General features: G+C 44.8%; 1 protein-coding gene across 1 annotated transcript in view; it reads right to left on the minus strand.

Moving 5' to 3' along the window:
- The window catches only part of LOC138511076 (trichohyalin-like), a 3,831,204-nt gene that overhangs the window by 893,626 nt on the left and 2,914,890 nt on the right, over positions 1 to 22,688 (minus strand). Inside the window, exon 24 of the mRNA XM_069626576.1 lies at positions 763 to 838. Coding sequence (XP_069482677.1) covers positions 763 to 838 — 76 coding nt within the window. The remainder of the gene's footprint in view (positions 1 to 762; positions 839 to 22,688) is intronic.

A 22,688-nucleotide genomic window follows, 5' to 3' on the forward strand; every position in this document is an offset into this window, starting at 1 on the left:
CCTGTGACTCTGGCCCTTACCCTGAACAAAACCAAAAGGCCTGCAATAAAGGAACAGTGATTCAACCATAGACACCGAATAATTTAAAGCCAGAAAAACTCAGTAAAAGACAAGTTTAGCAGATATACGAATTCAAGTCAGGAGAGAGAGAGAGTCATAATATGGTTTGAACCTGCAATCTAGGGAGGCAGAGAACAGCGAGTCGCAGCCCCACGATTGGGAAACTTAGAGACTGACTTGCATACATGCATGTAGAATTGTTCCCTATTATATAGGGGGACATGCTACCCGTGCTTTACAGTTCACACCTTTCACCCATGTTCTATTTTGACATATACGAGCCTGTTGTGTTGCAGTCTGCAGCTGTGAAGACACCCACTTTCCTTCGGTTTGCTTGTTGTCTAATTAGGCACATACCCACATTTCCCCAGTCTTGAGTTATGCTGCCTTGCCATTTTGTTTCCTGCATGTTTCTCCAAAGTACAGCACACGTGGTACGGTAAGGGCATGCTCGATTGCAGACCCATTAGGGATAGGTGTAAGCAAATTGTGCCACTCCATTTTCCAGATTCCTCAGAGGTCAAGGGCACACCCCTTTTGGGAAACTATATCCCCTCCCATGTTCCATTACTCGGTAGGGACATTATCTAGGACCTCTTCCCTCAGACATCTAGCAAAGAATAAAAGATAGATGGTCTTTTTCAATCAAGGAACTTTAACAAAAATGAAAAAACATTGATTCAAACATAAAATGACACTCACCCTTCTTCTGGCTCTTGACAGTGATATTGAAGAAGGCCGGGCCACACGACGTGGGCCTTTAAATCTCGTTAGGTGCCTAAAGGGAATTTTGCGAGAAATAAAAAAAACTCAAATGAGCGAGAACTAGGCAGACCTTTACAGAGAAAAACCTATTTCCAGATTAAAATCTGTTTGTAATGCATACATTCTTCTAACAGACTCTGCCTCTCTGAGGATAGTTCAGGGGCAACGTAATTGTCTTGGAAACAAGACCATGCAGAGCAACACAGGTTCGAAGACGGTCTTGCCCTTAGAAACTGGTCTTCGGTATTAAGCCCGTTATAAAAGAATAATTATAAACATGATATAATGTTTCCGCTAGCACAGCACCTGCCTCATGATGACTCACCTGTTTGACTGGTACCGCCTCTTTTGCTTGCTAGCTGAAACTAGCCAGTGTACCCTCCTAACTGTGAAAATGGTGTCTGCTTCACTCTGTAAAAATAGTTTGTTTTCACCTTGTAAGACTGTTGTTGGTCCAAGCTAAGTATCCTGTAATAGCGCCACGATGCCCATGGGCCACTGGCGCTTTATAAATCCAAATAAATCAAAGAAAAAAGAAAAATGATCCAGTTGAAGTCTGCTCTTCATGTTTTCCTAACAGCCACCAGGTGGCGGTGTGAGCCTCTTACGCCACAAATGACATCCTCAAGATAGGTGCATATGAAGCAGTAAACTGAACTTTACCAAGTTGTTTTTCTATGATCAGCTGCTGACATTTGTTGACGAACAGTCATTTACTTTTTTTTTTAATTACATCATGCAGCCACCCAAATGGAGCCTTAGGGCCCTACAAGTAATGCAGCAGGCATATGTCATGTGTGTGATGCCTTGATGAGGACCATGACACAGAGGAAGGGAAGGGGAGTGAGAAGCAAAGGTATGTTTGGGTCTCAGCGGAAAGAAGACCTCAAAGCAGTCTTCAAAGAAGTAACTTCAGCTAAATCAAAAAACAAACCTCCCAAATCCCCACCAGTTGAGGCCTCAATTCCTAAGCACATCTAATGGGCAGAGTAAAGGGAGGATAAGAAGAAAAAGAAGAAACAGCACTGGCCTTGTAGTTAACCTTCTTCGGAACCACAGTCTTCCTGGGTCAGGAAATGGTACGTATCTCGAAGGTCATACACAAGCCCTGCTATAGAAAAACGAGTCACGCTTTAGTTCCCCCAGGTAGGTGTATCTCTGCCATGCCATTTACAGTGAAGAGGGGGATGACCAAACACTGTATGGTTTCAATTGTACAGACATGTAGGGCGATTCTTTCCTAATAAAAGATTTGCACTTCAGCCATGCCGGACCTTTCAGAGAGTTAGAGGGATGTGCGTGGGCTCAACACATCCCCAGACTCAGATTAGTATTGCCACTGTATCAGATTTCGAGGCCTTTGGGATGTGATCACCAGGGAGGTCAACATGATAGGTTTGACAGCCCCTACTGTAGAAAAAAGGCATATACTCTAAGCGAGAACTTGGAGCACAAGGAGTCCAAAGCAACCTTGATCCCATTTAGGGAGAAATTTATCAAGCCTCCCATGATGTTATTTTTATGCCCTCCTCCCCCCCACCGCCTCCCGAAGCCCTGTGAGGGACACAATTTGGGGGAAGACGGTAACCTGTATGTAATGGGAGGCACAAGGGAAAGAAATAATGGATATAAGTGTGCACATGTGGATCACGCGCTGGGGGACCTGGAGATGGTGTGGCAACTGGAAGGCCCTCTGAGGGGCAAAGATATACATGGCACTCATGTGTGCACGACCCACAGAATCATAACCAAGTGTGTAGTCACCCAGACCGGTCATTAAATGTCCATGGCGGGTTGAGTTCCCTTCATCAGGATCGAACTTACAGCCCCTGGGGGCAGAGGGGAGGGAGTCTGGGGGCTGGAGCCCGGGACTGCCGCTGATTTATCTAACAAATGTGCTGCGATTATCAACAGGTGCATTTGAGGATGTTGAGGGCCTAACAAACAAGTGTGTACATTGGTTCATGGTGACGAGGGGGTGCCTATCAGTTATTAGGAGTGATTTTGTCAACTGTGTGTGAGAACGGCTACTGAATTCCAGGTTTGACTACTTTAAGATCCACTTGAACTCGTGGGCACTTGTGGAGGGAATCCGAAGAATAGACCCACGGGTAATACCCCCCAGGGGTGTGGGGATTTTGGTACGTTCCTGGCAATTCTATGATTTCAACCTTAGCTTAGGTAGTACCCAAACAAGCATGTCAAATTTAGTGACCACTAATGCGACTAGAGCTTCTTTCACTAAGGGGGGGTATGGACACAATGAAAAGGCTGCCAAGGGGTGTCCTGATTTAAGGGGGTGAGGGTTTGGAAGATGTTGATTGACCATTAGCCAACACCAGGGAAGCAAGTAAATGCAGATCACTAAGAATGATATCATGGAACATAGCTGGGCGAGCCAGGCATATGTCTTTGCCCACCTGGAATTCCTTCATTGGGTGCTTTTGCAGGAAACCTGGGCCATGAGCCTGGTGGACATCCAAGGGTATCAGACCTATTATATCCCCTCTATTAAAGGCCCAAGAGGCCGCCCCCGTGGCGGACTGCTAATTTGGGTGGATGAAGTACTAAACTGGAAGATAGATCATCGTACCTGCCATTCGGTAGACCTACAATTCCTGGACGCAAGGACCCAGGTGGGGCAGGAAATCTCAATCTTTAATGTGCACAATAGGCCCAATACCCTGGTTGTTCTTCGGGAATTGCATACATTGGTTAAACAGAAAGGGGGCCAGGAGGGTGGACCTAAAATAATAGCATGGGACTTCAACATGTAGTTGGAACGACTCATTGACCTTGAAGGTATATGGGATGACCAGGACAAGGCATGGGACATCCCGCTGGTAACAGCACCATATCCAAAGAAAACCCACCGACTTGCCATTGATACCATCGGGGTATTATCTGAGATTAAGACAAGCGCATGTAATGGGCGTTTTTCCAAGGACCGCCCTGCTCACATGACATATGTAGGGCCAATGGGATCCACGTTAATTGATTATATATTTGTATCAGTTGATGTATGGTCTAAAATATGTAATTTTGAGGTTCTGAAAAAACTTGAAAGCGACCATAGGCCCTTAGTATTAACCATTGAATTTGAAAACCCAATTTTACCACCAACAGATAAGGATGTACGGAACCAGGTCATTTTAGTCACTGGTCATGGCCACAGGGCTGCTAAATGGGCAAAACTGAACTTGAGGGACTTCAGCCCATGCCTCTATGATAACATTATTCCCAACCTCGAGAAGATCTGTTCATCTGACGTGGATGCCCCTGATGCCATAGGAATTTTTGGGGAAATGGTCAGAGGAATCTCCCCTTTTGTAACTAGCATCAGCAGACAAATAAAACAAAGAGCCCTGACTAGGGTAGAGTGGTATGACCAGGACTGTGATCTGGCAAAGCAAGACATGGTTAGAGCCCTGGATAAGGGAAGTGCAATGGACAAAACTATACTACAAAAAGGCTGAGTATAAGGCAACTGTTAAGGCTAAAAAAGACCTCTTCTATAGGAACAAGTGGGAATCTCTTGCCTCTGCACTCGACTAGAGGGATTATGTCACATTTTGGAAATTGGTGGCGGGTACTGAGGTGATGGGAAATGTAGAGAGCCAGTGCAGTATAACAGCAGAGACGTTGTTCGAAGAGAGGGAGGATGAACTGTCAAGGCCTGTGATGTCCATCCAAGAGGATTTAGAGGGACTCTCATTTAGCATTAACAATGTGGCAACTGCCATCAAGTCACAAAAGGCTGGGGAGGCGGCAGGCCCTGATAAAGTCCCAATAGACGTATATAAAGAAGAAACAGTTATTTGGGCCCTGATCCTCTGGAAGATTTTTGAAGCGTGCATTATCACTGATTCTGTCCCCAACTTGAGGCAGATGGCAGATATTGTGCAGATATAAAAAAGTAGGGAAGGAATTCCCCGCAAACGATTGCCCAATATCTTTGCTAGATAGTGTGGGTAGAATCTTTGCAAAAGTAATATTGGTAAGTACAGGCATGGGTTTCAGAGAGTCAAATAATAAGCATGCTCCAGGCAGGCTCCCAGAGGGGGAAGGTTAATGTGGACCAGGGCCTCCGCCTCTACAACATCATACAAAAATACACTGTCCTTAGGAAGATGAGACTTTATGCCGCTTTTGTGGACCTCAGGACGGCTTTTGACTGCGTCCCACGATATTTGCTATGGGAAGTTCTACAAAGAAATGGTATGCCAGAGGGACTATTAAGGGCTATTAAATCCCTCTATAAAGAAAACAAGGCAGCAGTCAGAGTGGGTTTGGGGGTGAGATCACTGATACATTTAGGGGCTGATTCATGGAATTTGTGCATCAAAAAACTGGGATTTGTGCGCCATTCTGCCCGCAAATCCCTGTTTAACAAATGGGGATTTGCGGCCAGAATGGCACACAAATCCCTGTTTTTCGGCGCACAAATTCCATGAGTCAGCCCCTTAATGTCAACAGAGGAGTAAGGCAGAGCTGCCCCTAGCTCCCCTTTTGTTTTGTATTTACATAGATCAAATGGTGAAACAGATGCTGTCTGATGGCAAGGGCCTGCGAAATCTAGGCAAGTCAAGATATCCTGGTCTGTTTTTTTACAGATGATGCTTTACTCTTATTGACCACTCCCAAGGGATTAAAGCAGTCATTATCAGCCTTCTTAGGAAACTGTGAAGAGCCACAACTGGCATTGAATACAGCGATGACAAAAGCAATTGTCTTTAGGCCCAACTTTGGCAAAAAATGAAACCTTGAAATAAGTGCAGGGGGGCTGCCCATAGAATAAGTAAGAGATTGCGATTATTTGGGCACACGCTTTAGTGACAACTGGTCAAGTCAAATTGCCAGTGCCAGGTTAGAAAAATACAGGGGTGGGGAGTACCCATGCTTTTTTCACCAAGCATGACAGAGGTGCTGTCTCACCTGCTTTGGATTTATATAAAAACAGGCTACAGCAGCATCCCTTTTTGGGGCTGAACTATGAGGGTTTGTAAACCTGAAGTCACTGAGAAAGGTGGAAAATACGTTTTTTAAGAGATTATTTTCTCTCCCAGTATCCATGCCCAATGCGCTGCTGCACCTCGAACTGGATTTATGCCCAATTGATGCAATTGCTGCAGCCAAACCAATTCTTTACTGGCCCTGGCTTTGGGGGAACGCCTGAACTTGATTCCTATAGGGTGGACATGACCAACTTCATGAGTCTAGAGGGAGCGATGAAACTGCCATGGTTGGCACATGTCAGAAAAAAACTTTATGCCTTAAATGTGCAGGAAACATGAACCCAACCACAACTGATTGATAAACAAAAGTCCAAATGTATCAAGGCAAAGATTTATGAAGAATCATGTAGAGGAGGCATGGTCATAGCATGTAGGAACCTAAAGTCTGCACTTGAATATATACAGGTTAAGTCAGTCTTTAAATACTTTGACTGGATTACTCCTCCGCTTGCCTGTGCACATTTTATCAACCTTAGATGCGGCTCACAGGAGGTGCCAAAATTCACTGCCTCATGGAGGCCAGGAAATACGAGTGAGTGCCCCCTGTGCAATGCAAGTGACGAAACTGTTATACATTTCATGTCCTCTGCTCTGCTACCCAGGGAGTGAGAAAAGAAATATCTTAAACCCCTAATGAGACAATCTGAGATACACACAGTTACTGAAGCACTGGAGTTTTGTGAGACAACAAACAACAGAGGAAGGGTTTATAAAGAATCAAAATGTATACACAGGGCATGGGTGCTGAGGCTGAAAATTTGAGATCTTTTTTTCATGATCTCTTTCAGGAATATTGATGAACCATATTTTGTTCTTAGGGGGACTGCAAGCTCCGAAAGCATCCGGTATGTAAGTAAAATGTCTCCCCATTAAGACTTGCTTTTATTATAATTGGGTGTTGAGGACTAAAAAGTGAGATGTTGTTTTTATGAATTCTCTGAGCAATATTGATGAATATGTTCTATTGGGAGGCTGCACATTTTTTAAATGTGTGATATTTAAGTAGAATCTCTCCACCCTCAATATATGGTTTTACTTGATTTTTAAAAATGACTTGTTTTAAAAACAGGACGAACTGAATGATACTTATTATTTTGATATATGAACTTTTTCTTCAAACTAAATGTATTGTAATGATGTAATGTGAGGATGTTCTTTTATAGCTTAATATCCGAATAAAAGATTACAAAAGTAAAGTAAAGTTATTTTTGTTTATAATTTTGGTGATTTTGGGTAAATAACCATTCACACAATCAAACAACAAAGAATATGATACAGTATAAAAAAAACGTATAAACACAATTATAATTAATTTTTTTCAACATTATAATATACCATATCAAAAATACATACACTAACACATTCAAATTTCAGCTGGTTGATAATTATTAAAATGTCTCTTTTCCAGTAAGGACCAAATATAAAGAACTGCGCTTTCAGGATAGACAATTCCCCAGAGTAAATATAAGCCCAAAATTGGTCATTCATTATACTTGCCACACCGCGTATCAAATTGTGATAACCCTTTTTTGTCTTCATCTTACAGGGCCTGGCATGAAGTGAAACGATGATGAGTTGTTTCCACCTCAAGCCTACAAAACCTGCAGATTCTCAAGTGGTGCAGAGTTTTTCTCCATGCACCCAATTGAACATAATTTCCTGGGACATGATGAGGGTCCTATTTATGAATGGGTATTAAGATGGACTTCTTCTATGAATCTGCAAATACGCCCTTAGATGTAATCTGAAGAAACAGCCGGTATATCATCTCCGCCCATATTTCAGGAGCCTTTTTAATAATCACATTTGCGAGCCCATCAGGGCCTGGAGCCCACGAATATTTCAATTTATTCATGAGCAGGCAGAGGATGTCAGCTGCGGGAGATTCAAGGAATCTAGAGTTGTAAGGTGTCTAGAATTGTTAAGATATATTGTTTCAAAAGCATAACTCCTGAACATGTTTATACCAGTCCTTCTCAGAGATTGGATTAATCTCACATTTCCCAGCAAGAATAGCCACATCACGATTATAGATGGAAAACAAATGCGAAAACAGGCCCACCTTTCCCAGCAAGAATAGACACATAACGATTATAGGTGGAAATAAATGCTAAAATAGGCCCAACGTAGAATGCTCATGTCGCACTGACTTCAATTGCGTATTAACAAAAAGCTGTGTTTTTTTAAGAAACTAGTTAATAAAGACACTCGCTCTTTTTGGCAACTTCTAAACGACACAGATAGATCGCAAGCTAAAATGCAGTCCTGTTGTGTGGCAGAGGATGTCTGAGTAGACTCTCTGTCCAAGAAATGTAAAGCAGCCTTGGGTCACTCAATGATTTCTGAAAGTAATGTTTGAAGGCAGCTAGCTGGAAGTTCCAATTTGACAACACTGACATTGGATTGGTAATTGGGGAAATAATTAACTCCAGAGCAAGTGGACCAGATGGAATGACAACTAGAGTATACAAAGATGATCCCGCTCTATGGTCAGATATCCTATATAGACTATTCTCGCACAGGGAATTCCTGCCCTAGTTTGTGGCTAAGATCTCTCTTGGTTACTATTTTCAAAAGAGGCGATAGAGCCATTCCATATAGCTACTGCCCAATTGTTCTGTTTGGCTCGTCAGCGAAAATCTTTGCTGAACTGGTACTGAAAGATCGCATTACCGGGCTGAGTGTAATAGGCAACTGAGCCTGTTACAAACATGGTACAGGTAAGGTGTGGGGACCCTAATGAGTGCCATAGATTTCAATTGGAGTTCTTGTACCTCCAATATAGGAGGGAAGTTCAAGAAGTATATATACGTGGCAGTGGTTGATCTAACAGCCACGTTTGATAACATCGACATCACTAATCTATGGGGCAAATTAACAAAGTGGGGTATAAACCGGGGCCTCCCACACATGATCCAGCTACTATATAGTGACAACTCATTGAAAGTTAGAATGAACAACCAGGGAGACCTGTCCAGCACTATACCCATTACAAAAGGGGTGCATTAAGGGTGTGCTCTAGCCCCCACCCTCTTCAACCTCTATTTAGTTGACCTATGGGAAGAAAGTAAAGCCTGAAAGGGCCATGCCCAGAGATGGTCAGACTTGAGGGTAAACATTATCGCCTATGCAGATGATCTCGTACTGCTAGACTACACCCGGCAGGACTGCAAAGGCTTTTAGAGGCAGTGGAATGTTATTTGGGACAAAATCAGTTGGCGATTAATCCTCTGAAATCCTTCATAATGACTTTCACCACCAGATTAAAAAAATAAACCATACAGCTGGAAATTGAATAGGATGCCGGTCATCAGGGTTACAACCATAAACTATCTGGACTTCCCCATATCATTCAAAAGTCAGTTTAAAAACCAAAAAGAAAAAATGTAGGGAAATATTTGACCTTGTATGAAGGTGCTGAAACGAAAGTTGTGTTCTTATTCCTTTCTGCCATTAATAGAGCTTTCCAATTTAAAGGTAACAGCAATGGTTCTATATGGTTGTGAGTTTATCCCATTTAAGAACCAAACATTTCTGGACTGCGTGCAAGGAAAAATCTGGAAAACAGTTTTGGGCCCGCCGAAAACAGAGTCAATCAGAGTGACCAGACTTGAATTGGGCCTTACATCATGGTGGGCACAATATATAAAAAGAAGTCTCTCTTTGTTACACAAACTAGCTCAGTCAGAAAAACCCACCCTGGGCTTCTATTTGTATGACTGCTTAATTGAAAGGCCTGACTCGAATCCTTTTGGAAGTAAATTCTGTAAACGCTGTTTAACCTAGCAAGAAATGACCACTTTGGACATGTCAGACTCCTATCATGCAAAGAAAAAGAAGATAAAGCGTTGGGACAAGAGGATGGATTTGGAAGATTTGGAAAGGTTAAAGCTCTTTAAAGAGAGTTTAAGCTATTTCCTCCCTTCGTATAAGCTTAGAGCTTATCTTTCCAAATGTCCGTCACAAAAACATTGGGAGTGGTATTTGAAATTTCATCTAAATGCCCTTCCAATGCTAGAAGTCATTGGTCCGAACATAGCTCTGCCTACGGAACTTTGCGGGTGCCGCGCATGTGGTCAGGTCCCTGTGGAATCCCTCTTTCACTTAGCAGTGGAACGTCCTGCTTTTGTGAAGGATATGATTAGCCATTTAGGTTCATTTGTCCACTCAACGTTGCAGGTCCTGATGCACTGCCTATAGGGTAGGCTGATGTTAAACTCAAACCAGGCCTTGATTTTAGCCTTGACCAAATTATTGGGAAAAATGTTTGTGGAGCTTAACATGATAGTGCAACATGGGAGCGAGAGTGGCATGTGATTTGAGATGAGTACATTTGGTTACATGTGATTATTAACAATTAAATTACAGAGAATGCTTTAATAACGCAACTTTTATAAAAAAAACATATCGACATTTTTTGATTTTTATTTGGGGGGGTGTCCCTCAATTCCCCTGTTTCCCTATGCTTTAAAACCCAATCCAACCCCATCCCAACCGTTTTAACACCTCCATATACATGTTTTAAAAAAATGTGATTCTTTTGTTATTATTTCTTCATTAAAGTTATTCTCTGTTTTTTATTTGTTAAAATCACTGGATATCCTACATTTACTGTAAGGCATTAAAGGGAACTTTGAATATATGTATTTTTGCAAATTCCCCCTAACCAATAAGGAAGGAAGTTGTCCCAAACTATCAATAAACATCGCAAGCAGAGAGACAAATTGTAGAGTAAGAAATGTTTACGAGTATTTAATGTGCCACAGTTGCATGCTGCTTTTTACTTGCTCTTGTTTTGTTTGCACTCTTTTTGTACAAACCGTTATTCGTTTATGATACATTTTATGGTTAATGTTATGTTTCTTATTGTAAGAATTTAGTGTGCAAAGTTTAATTGCAAACTAGTAAACGCTTTTTCTTTTAATAAAGGCAGGGCTGGCATGCTCAGCTTGATCCTACCTGGCTCGGGCTGGATGCCAATTACCAGCCGTGCCCGCCCCCAAAAATGGGACTTATCACCATATTGAAATGGTTTAATATTAATGACAGGCAAGGGCCATCTTGTCCATCTGAAATTGCCAACTACCCTGCCTGCCACAACACGGAACATGATGGGGTAGGCAAAGGACACAGAGACACTGCACTGTGCAACACCGGACTGCACTCTGCTGCACAATGCCTTGCATTGAAAACTGTTTTCTTCCCCTTTTGATCAGATTTATTTTTGTGTTGCCTTTTTATGCAGCTAAACATTTCACAGGCATTCATCTCACTAATGTCTTATTTCAGATGTACACACACATGCTGTATTGTTGCTCATTTTATATCGTATGTAAAAATAAATTAAGGTGACATTAAATATAATCGTATAAGTTGATCAGAAAACTATGCTAATCAGTTTTTGAAAACAAATGTATGAAATTAATCAAAACTGCTTTATTTTGACATTTGTCATCAAAGAGAAGATACAGAACACATTTCATCACTGGTTAATGATAGAGATGATATATTAAGAAGTTTGTTTTGAAAACTATAACAATTCTTAAAATGAGTAAAAAAAATACAGGAATTGTATCATCAAAGCTATAAAAAGGCACAGTTTTTCCTTACAGAATGTAATCAGATGTATCATGTTGCACAAGACGAGAGATACATTTTAAATAAATATTCATATAACATTTTTGCTCTTCTTGACCTAGCGGATTTTTTAATATTTATTTTTTAAAGTTTTTATTTATAGCCAGAGGTTCACAGCAAACACATATGTCAGAGTATAATACATAGTCAATTAATGAACAGGTCATGGTTCAGGTGAAAAGCAAGTAGTACATTGCAGAAGGAATAAGCAGCCACATATGAAGCACAATAATGTACCAAAACCCACTCATGTGGTCACAGGAGAGTCAGGTCCGGACCCACTCTCAGCTTGACCAACAAGGTAGCTGTTAAAAGCCGACCATATGTTCTTGGGGCAGGAGTGTGATGGGAGCAAGGTAAGGTATTCTTATTGTATTGTATTTATTGTGTTTATATAGCGCTTTAATCCAAAGCGCTGATTCTTCTTCACAGGTTTGGGACCAGGTAAGTGCATTGAGCCACTTCTGAAAGGTTGGGGGAGAAGGACTCTTCAAGTTCTGAATCACACATTTCTTGGCTACCATACAGCTTATGTTTAAAAATCTAGCCATCCGTCTGGTGTCATCAGAACTCCACACACCAAACAGAATACCCCGTGAGCTAGGATCAACCACTGCTCCAATGATGCCAGAAAGAGCCCTCAAGATCCCATCCCAGAAATCTCCCAATCTGTGACAGGTCCAGAACATGTGTAAATGATCTTCCCCCTCTAACTTGCAGCGAGCACAGGTGTGTGTGGCATTGCGAGAGAACTTAGAGATTTTGCGGGAAGTGTTTTATAATCTGTTCAGTAACTTGAACTGCATACACCGATACCGGAGATTGAGGGATACTCTGTTTGTGTGTGAGCATATCTTTTGCCATAAATGGTCAGATATTTTGAGGTCCAGTTCAGCTGCCCTATCAGTACGATCACTGGAAGGCAGGGTTGGAGTCCCGGCCAATAGCAATCTATATAGGGAGCAGACAACGCCACGGGCACCGTTCGAATTAGCAATTTATGCAACCGCTGGGGTGTCAGGGGATTCGTCGGGAAAGGAGGGCCACCTGGCACGGAAGGCGGCGCGAAGTCTATAACATTGTAACAACTCGAGTGCAGATCCAGAGTGGCACTGACTCCATGTCTGTGGATCAATACATTTGCCATCAGGAAAGAGATCAGTCAGAGCCCGGTACCCCAGTGTGCTCCAGTGCCGGGCCAGGGCCTTATCGTGCGTAGGTTCCAGTCCGGGAAATCCCCAGATAGGGAGCCACTTGTAATAGGGCTAATATTCCACAGTGGGGCTTAGAAGCCGGCCCCAGGCAAGTAGAGTAGTTGCCACCGGATCAAGCGGGGAGTCCAGCACAAACTCACGACACAATATCAAGGTCATAGAATTAACCTCGGTCGCAGCCATAGTTTCCAGCTTGACATGCAGGCGAGTTAGAGGACTTGTATACCAGTACGTGGCAAACTGGGCCTGTGCGGCTATCCATTACAGTTTTAGGTCTGGAGCTGTAAGACCCCCTCTGTCATATGGAAGTGTCATGTCTAGCCATTTCTTGCGAACAGCACCCGCATGCCACAGGAATTGCGCGCACAATCTATGTAACTTAATGAAATATTGGTTTCCGGGCCAGATAGGCACGTTGCTGAAAATATAAAGTAGTTAAGGGACCAGAATCATCTTGACGAGGGAGAGTTTCCCGGCTAGTGACAGGCGGAGGGAGCACCACCTCGCCATTTTGGATTCAGCTAATTGTGCAACAGCGGTGTAGTTGTCAGCCAGCAGGTTGGAGTCGGACAGGGACACTCGGACTCCCAGGTACCTGGTCCCGCTGGGAGACCAGCGCAGTGGATACTCTGAGGCAGGCTGTTGTGTAGTGTTAGTGAGCGGGAACATTTCCGATTTAGAATAATTAATTGTGAAGCCAGAGAAGGTACCCACACAAGTGATATCATGTAGAATGGGATCCAAGTGGGTGGCAGGGTCTCTGACGTATAGTAGCACGATATCCGAATATAGGGATATTATTTCGGGGGAATATTTCAAGCGTATTCCTCTGTGGGCATGGCATGCTCTGATATAGTCCGCCATTGGTTCGATTACCAATGCGAAAAGGATCAGGGAGAAAGGGCAACCTTGGCGTGTCCCTCTAAAGAGTGTTAATAATGTGGATGTTAGGGAATTAACACGGACCCTCGCAACCGGAGACGTGTATAGCAATTTAATGTATCTAATCATATTAGGACCAATCCCCATCATCTCCAGGACTAACCATATATACTGCCATGAGACCATATCAAACGCTTTTTGGGCTTTGAGCACAACTGCGACAGCACTTACTTGAGTACTGGTCGATTCTAGTCACTGCATTGAAGAGCCACCGGATATTGTGGGAGGTAGATCTCCCGGGCACAAATCCACCCTGGTCTTCGTGTAATAGAAATGGCATGATCGGGAGGAAACGGTTAGCTATCACCTTTGCAAAGATCTTAGCGTCAATATTCATGAGCGAGAGAGGCCTGTATGAACCACATTCATCCTCAGGTTTATCGGGTTTGAGCAGCACTATTATAGCAGCCTCGCGCAGGGAGGGGGGGAGAATGGACTCTTGGAGTGATCCGGACCACACTTCCAATAATCTAGGAGCAAGGATTGCTACGTGTTCCTGGTAAAACTCAGGGGTGAGTCCGTCAGGCCCGAGGGTCCTACCCTTCGGAAGATCAGAAATGGCCTTCACAATCTCCTTGAGCAAAATTGAGGAATCTAGTTGGTCCCTAGATGAGTGGGAGATGTGAGTTGTGGGAATCTGGTCAAGGAGGTCCCTCATGTGTTGTTCACTGTGTTCCGGAGGTGACGCATAGAGGTTAGTGTAAAATTTAGTAAAGATCTCCAATATCTGTTGGTCGGTCCAGTGAGGAGTGCCCTGTGTATCCCTGACAGACACAATCTGGGTGTTGCCCCATTCCCCATCACAAATCTGGCAAGTGTCCGACCCGGCCTCTCGCCCTCCCCGCATTTGCGGGCAGCATGCGGCCGGCTAAGATAGCGAACCTCCCTCAAGGCGTGTTGCTCGAAAACCTCAAGTTCCTCCCTTATTTGTGCAAGTTTAATGGGGTCAGCTGCAGACGTGCAGTCCCGTTCCAGCTCATGAAGTTTAGACTCGAACCGACTCAGGTCGTTCCTTCTCACCTTGAGCACTCCCGCTTCCCTAGAGATGGACATTCCCCTTATGTACACTTTGAAAGCTTCCCAGCGGACCGCAGCAGTGGTAGCCTCTAGGGTATTACACTCGAAAAAGGTCACAATGTCTGCCAGTATGTTGGCTTTGAACACTATATCTAGAAGGGCGGCGGATTTAAAACGCCAAGTGCTGTACGTAGGCACAGGCAAACCCAACTCGATCGACAAGGTGACCGGGGCATGGTCAGATAATGTACGAGTAAGTATCTGGGCTTTATCCATCTTCCCTATCAAATCACTAGATACCAGGAAAAGGTCAATCCTTGAGGAACTATCTTGTACGGACGAATAATATGTATACTCTCGCGTCTGGGGATGGAGAGCTCTCCAAACGTCCCAGACACCAAGTGATGTGATGTGTATTTGCAGTATGCGCACCGAGCGCAATAGGGCTCTGGGTAACGTTCCCGTTCTATCGAGTATGGTGTCGAGTATTAGGTTAATTTCACCTCCCCAAATGATCTGGACTCCTACATAACCCAACAGGATGAAGGCAACAGTATCAAAGAAATCTGGGGTGTCCACATTGGGGCCTTAGGTATTCACTATAAGATACTCCCTATTCACCAATGTACAGTGTAGAATGACATACCTGCCCTCAGGATCAATGAAGCTTTTATGGAGCACGAACTTGATTGATTTAAGAATCAGTGTCAACACCTCTATGGCTTGGGTGGAATAAGTGATGTAGAATCTATGGGGCCCCCAGGACGGTGCGATGCTCGCTGCTAGTCGGCCACGGGCATGTGTTTCTTGCAGCATAAGTATTTTGATCCCATGCCTTTGGGCGTAAGCCGTCATTTTCCGGGCCTTGGTGTAATTGCTTAGTCCCCGGACGTTCCAGGACAATATGTTTGTAATCATTGTGTTACTTAAGTGTACATCCCAGCTAGTGCAACCTAGCGTGTGCCTGCCAGTAAGATTATTACGGTTATGCCGCCCTCCACAGTGTGAGATGTTGTTCCACCTATGCCATTTTTAATATAACTTCCGGGAATGATTCCTCCCCCCTCCCTCACTGCCCAATCCCAACCGGCAGTGTGCCCCCCACCCACATTCCTCTGCGGACCCCCAAGCCAGGGGTCGGTGGACCAAACCCAACAAGATCCAGCCTCACTGGTGGCCCAACAGGGGCGCACACCCAACAGTCCCTCCAAAATAACCACTGCAACCGCAGTGGGGCACGCTGCTGCCGTGCAATTAACTTAGTAGGAGCAATGAAATACCAAGATTGGCACATGAGCCCGGCAGTGCAAAATATCAGAACATAATCTCACCTCATGGGCATATACAACAATTGGCAACTGTACCCGTGTAATATAAAAAACAGTATAGCAGTGACGAGTTATCAAAAGCACAGTACAGTGCGTCAATAGGCAATAGAATACCAACACGTGATTCATTGTATAAGGCAATAAGAATTTCGGAGGAATTCCCTCCATGGCCCACATGGGCAAGCAAGCCACATCTCAACATACTATTAAGACATGCTGTGAAGAAACAAATAGTTCAACACTACCATCAGCCCAGACATAGAAGGATATTTGTTACCAAAGACCCTGGCAAAATAGAAGCAATAGGCAACTGGTCAGTCATTATCCATGAGGTCATCGGCTGGGTTGTTGAGCGGTATCTGTGCCTCTATAAACTTTACCGCTTCATCAGGGACAGTGAAGAAGTATAATTTCTCTCTGAAAGTGAAATTGAGGCGTGCCGGAAATAGAATTGTATAGGAGATGTTGCGTTCCCTCAGCATCTTGTTTACACCGAGGAACTGGCGTCTTTCCTGCTGTACGCCCACAGAGAAGTCAGAGAAAATCCGGATTGTCTGGGAGCCAAGGCGTAGTCTGCTTTGTCGCAGGACAGACGGAGTACAAGGTCCCTGTCCCTGTAACTCAACATTTTAGCAATGATGGGTCTGGGGAAGTCACCGGGCTTGGGGAGAGGAGACTGAGCACGGTGGGCACGCTCAACAGTGAAGAAGGGGGACATCTCAGGGTTGCCCAATAATTCTTGAAGCAGATTTCCAACCGCCAGTTCCATACGGCCTTTAAGAGCATTCTCCGGAACCCCTACAATGCGAATGTTGTTCCTGCGTGATCTGGATTCCAAATCATCGCATTTGGCTTTTATAAACTTCATATCGCAGGTAAGGGAGGTAACCGTATCCTGAAGGACATGTATACTATACTCGTTAGCCCCAATTCTAGATTCAGCTTCGGTAATTCTGGTTTCGGCCTGGTCAAGCTGAGATTTAAGTGATGCGACGTTAGCATTGATATCATCCAACTGTTCGTGGAAGGAGGCAAAGTTCTTGGCCATGGATTCCATCATCGCAATGAGATCAGGGGCTGGTATATCCGGGGGCGAGGCAATATCCTCCTGGCTGGCTGATGAGTGACCCGACTCCGTTCTGGACGACGCCTTAGTAAACTTATCCATGGCGCCCACTTTGTTAGTGCCTCTGGACCTGTTAGACATCTCCGTAGAGCCAACACAACAGGCTAGTTCAAGTATATGGGGACCAACAGCGATATCAGTACTCAGCGCCTGAGGTAGGCCAAACAGTATATAGTGATCGCCACAGCTGGAGTTGGGAGCAAGGGTGCAAGGAGCAGCAGCATAGGGGATCCAGTCCATAAATCATTGGGTGGCCGGGCCTAATCGATAGTTTCAGGACAAGGTGGTCAATATGCTGGTGTGGCCCACCCGGAAATTCCTGGCACAGAGGGATGGGAATACAAGAGGTGTGAAATAGCGGTGTAGACCTCCACCCCCACCGCACTCCACTGGCATGAAAGTGTCACCTCCACCCCAGGGCTCACGCTTGGTCAGAACATAGCAGGCACATGCACACACAGGTATGGATAAGCAGGGAGAAACGCAGTGTATTGTAGTACTATGGTGGACCAGTGACGCGAGATCTGCCAGATGCACCACTAGGGTGCAGTGAATGTGGCCCTGGCACTCTCAGAGCAGGAAGAATCGTGTACAAGGCTGCAGACTGCAGCTGAAGCAGAGATGGTGCCCAGGACAGCAAAGGTTAAGAACCACTTCTAGAGAGGCCCACCCAGCAGCAGGCTGCACGGAGGCCCAAGGAGTCAGGGGAGGTCACAACAAAATGCCATAGCAGCAGCAATGGTAAGATCCACAGGGCATTACAGGGCAGGGAGGCCAGCACACCTCCAGAACTAGCTCAGTAGGGGGGCCCCCAGGCTTCAGGGGGGATTACTCCAGAGCCCCACATATACGCCGCTCCACCGGCGCCAAGGTGCAGCACCCACGGGCCTCTCACCTGAGTAGGGGGCCAACGGGCCACCACGGAGTCCAGAGCAGTCCAGAGCTGCAGTCCTGGGCCAAGACAGAGGAGCCTGCAGCAACATGGGCCGCCCGCCGCAATCTACAGGCTCTGCTGCGTAGGCTGGCGGTGCGGAGCCAGGAGGCACCAGAAGGAGTGGGGCACACTGAAGCGGACGCCCTTCACATCATGGGCGGCGGTGTATGCGGGCCGCGGGTCCTCCATGCAGACTCCAACGCAGATCGAGCACCCGCCACGCAACCCTCACTCCGGAGGGGAGCAGCGGGAGCCACCCAGAGTGGCGGGACCAGCGGGAAGAGGAGGGCAGTCCCAGGTGGCAGCAGGCTTGGATATTCCAATTGGTTGCAGGCCGCAGCCCAACCAAATCACGGCTCTGGAGGGCCGCACCACAGGCCCACGGAGCACAGACAGTCATGGCTGTCAGCGCAGCCTCCCACAGCACCAAAGTTCGGCCAGTCACAGCTCGGTCGTAGATGGCCGATTCTTCTTGGGATACAGACCAAAGATGCCTCAGGTTTTGCACTTCGTGTGGTGGAAGTTGTAGCTTGTACAGGTCAAGATACACGCTGGTGTAGTCGGATTGGCGTCAATTGGGCACGGAGCTCACAAACTAGGCAGCCATTATTCAGGCAGCTCAAAAGCACCCCCTCTAGCAGATTTAAGATAATTAGAGACTGCAAAGATGCAATCCAGAGTTGTTAGTAGCTTGCAGTGATACATAGCAGCAGAGAGTGTAAATATTCTCTTGTTCCTCAGCCAAAGTTTAAGGTCTGTAAGAAAATAAAGTGGTGGGTGCTTTCTATGCCTTGGTTGCATATTTAGCAGAGATTTGAGGACCCAGAAATGACATTTGTTTTGCTAGTTTGCAACTGGTAAAATGCACAATGTCAGATTTATTAAAAGGATTCTTGTAAAGTGGCTATGTTGTGCTGTTGTATATGTTGAGCCTCTAATTGTGCTGGTGATACTTGCCCAGCATATATTGTTAAAATGTGTGCTGAACCCCTGGCCCCTATTATAGCCACCTTCATCAATGCAACATTCAAGACCAACTCGATTCCTTCCGCTATCAAAGAAGCTTGGGTCACCCCCCTCCTACAAAAACACTTTAAACCCCTCTATCCACACTAACTATTGCCGCATCACCATAGTACCCTACCTCCTCAAAATCATTGACCGCACAGAATACTCACAACTGCAATTACACCTAGAAAATCATATCCTACTAGGCACCCACCAATCTGGCTTTAAATCGAGACACAGTACTGAAACTGCCCTCCTTGACCTGAAGATCCAGCTTGACCTCATCAGGGACAATGGTGAGCTTGCCATTTTTCTTCTGTTAGACCTCTCGGCAACTTTTGACCTAGTCGATCACAAGATCCTTTGTAAACACCTCACCACAACTTTCCACTTCGCCCCAGAAGCCACCATTTGGATCCAATCCTTTCTTTCGGGCCGAACCACCAGAGTCTTTGGAGGCCTCAAATCAACTGACCCCATTCCTGTGTCCTAGGGTGTCCCACAGGGCTCTTGCCTCTCCCCCACCTTCTACAACATGTATACCAAACTACTCTTTGACAAACTCGACAGCCTCAACATGCCCTACACCAATTTTGCCAATGACACTCATGTCCTCCTCAAACTCTCCGGCAATCACAACACCGACTCTGCACTCATCAACTATGTCTTCACCATCATACAAGCATGGATGGCCACTCACCATCTATGCTTGAATGATGGAAAAACAGAACTCCTCATCGTTGGATACCCGCAGCGCCTCTGGCTTCTCAGCCCTGCCATCGCCTCCTTCTGCATAGATGGCAACACCAGTCCATCTTCAAACATGTAAAATCGCTAAGCGTTTACTTGGACGCAGAACTGAACATGCAAAAACACATCAATGCTATCACCTTCTCTACATCCTACTCTACCAAACTCATCAACTTCTCCAGGAAATTCCTCAAGTCCAACAACTGTCTCACCCTAGCCAGAGCCATCATAGGGAGTAAACTAAACTATTGCAATGCCATTCTAGATGGGACTTCAACCAATCATCTTCACAAACTCCAACTGCTGCAAAACAATGCCCTCAGAGCAGCCTGGGGCTTGAAACGCTCCAACCACATATCCAACATCATACGGGAGGCTCATTGGCTCCCCATCAAAGCCTGCATTGAGTTCAAATTCCTAGCCATCAGGCATCGCTGCTTACCTAACACTGCCCCCTCTTATCTCACAAACCGTATCACCAAGAAAAACATCTTCGCAATCTCCGCTCCTCCACCACTTCTGCCCTGAGCATTCCAAGATTTACCAGACAAAGAGCCAGGGGCTCCTGTTTCACCTGCAAAGTTTGGTGAGGTATTGTGCAGGAGGGAAAGGTTATAGGGGGGGGGGTCCCAAAATGTGTTTTTTCCCCATAGACGCAATGAAAAAGAAAATGTGCTCATGCATACAGCCTAAAACGCAGGACAAATGGATTATTACCAAATTTCTAGCAGGAGTGGCTGCTTGGTCCTGAAAGTGTGCTTTTATAAACTTGGTGTAAATCTGTCCAGTAGTTTTTTTTAAAACAGCAAAAAAGTAGGTCAAACAAAATTAGTGATATCTGGGTTCAGTCCGTCGACTCACTTCACTGTTCGGTCCGGGGACGGGCCTCCAATTGGCTCGTAGGCTGGTGTGATATCTGCAGACATCGAATGCATCTGCTGAATGGATGGTGAAAAGCGTGAGGTGTGTCAGATTTTGGTAAAAGCCCGACATGCTGGATATGCGGACTGCGTCCGTTGTCCGCGGACAGAGCGGTGGGGGAAAAGTCTGCAAAACAAATTTGAGGTTATTTGGTGGTGGAAAGAGGGTCTCGGATGGGTGGGGTAGTGGAAAAAAGATGATGGGCCTCATTCCGAGTAGGGCGGTAAGGGTTAACGGTCACCGGTAACGAGACCGGTGCCATTAAACCGTTACCGCCCTACTACGAGTTCCCTTTGCGGGTCCTTCCTTAATGCCTGCTTTTAGCAGGCTTTAAGGACGGACACGCAAAGGGACTCCGGGTTCAATAACGGTACCATCATTTACGGTACCGTTATTGCCGCCTTCCCCCTTCCCATTGAGCCCTATGGGGGCTCAAATGGGAATGGGGAATGGCCCTGGTGAATGGGGAATTACCGGTCCCTCCGACCTCGGAATGGACCAGTAATTACTCCATTCACCAGGCCGGAGTTTGGACGAGTTCGGAGGCAGCCATGCCGCAAATAGCGGCGTGGTTACCTCCGAAATCGGAATGAGGCCCGATATGTGGCTATTTTTGTAGGTTGAAAAAGGTTGGGCAGGTATTGTCGCGGTCTTCGGACACTGCGGTAGTTCGCGGGAGCGCCTTGAATGGATAGCTTGGAAAATACCTTTGGGGTTATTTGATGGCTATAAGAAAGCATACAAATAGGAAGGGAAGTGTAATGAAGGTAATGTGGTGAAAAAAGGGTTCTGGAAATTTTGCAGAGTCTGCTGACATTATTTCGATTGTGGGGGCTCAGGATGAGTTTTATTAGTTGACGGTGTATGGTACATACTTGTTATATCGTTAATTGTATTGTGGTGGTTGGCTTGAGGCAAGTGGCAAGATTCTGGGGGGCATGGCCGCAAGAAAATGTGCACTGGGCACAACCATCACAGTATTAATATGTGTATAGCAATTATAGATAATGTAGTAGGAGTATGGCCAGAATCACCATAGTAGTAATATTTGTATAGTAAGCATAGGTAATGTAGTGGGAGTACAATGTGTTTGTAATATGGAGACATTATGTAATTGAATATGGTACTTATGATTGTAGTGCAATTGAGGATAGTGTTCATAGAATATGTATTTCTTTACAATTGCTGTGGTTACTTAGTTTAGTAGTGTTATGAAGCTGGAATCTCTGGTTTATTGTCTGTGGAAAAAACATCCAATTTGTTAAGCAGGATAGCTTAAAAGCTGTAGTTGTATACAATTTTACATATACATTTTTTTTTCATAAACGGTACATTCGAAGTACTTTGTTTGGTACAACATTAGTGTATGACACAATACTGTTGTTTTGACATTAAATAATCATCGGGAAAAAAAATCAGTACTGGATTAAAGAAACTTGATTACAGTTGCGTGAGTGTAAGGGTGATAGTATGTTTGTTTGAAGTTTGATTAAGGGAGTGCTTGAAGTAGTTAGAAACCTGTTGGTGTATTCTAACTACATTAGAGGTTAGAAGATGTTTTGTCGTATAAGAATTGATATGGCGTATTTGAAGTATTTTGGAATGAAGGGTATTTTTCAAGTAGTGAGATACCTGTTGGTGTATTCTAAATAGATTTCAAATGTTCTATTGTAGTATTATGGTTGTAGTTAGATACCTGCTGGCGTCTTCTAACTGTTCATCGTGCTATAGTTTAGTGACTAAATTTGGGTTGAAGGAATATTAAGTAGGCATTTCTTAAATTTGCTGGTAACCTATGTTTTGGAGTAACTGAGATATTGTTACATTTAAAACAACCACTTATTTTTTTGACATATGCAGTGTAGTGCCCTGATGTGGTTGTGGCACCAGTGTGGTATACTATACCAACTGTTCTGATACTTAGCCATGCGTGAAGCCTGTAAGCTTACAGTTATTTTTGGTACCATCTGC

This window comes from Ambystoma mexicanum, chromosome 6p (assembly GCF_040938575.1).
Source record: "Ambystoma mexicanum isolate Mex_15411 chromosome 6p, UKY_AmexF1_1, whole genome shotgun sequence".
NCBI lineage: Eukaryota > Metazoa > Chordata > Amphibia > Caudata > Ambystomatidae > Ambystoma > Ambystoma mexicanum.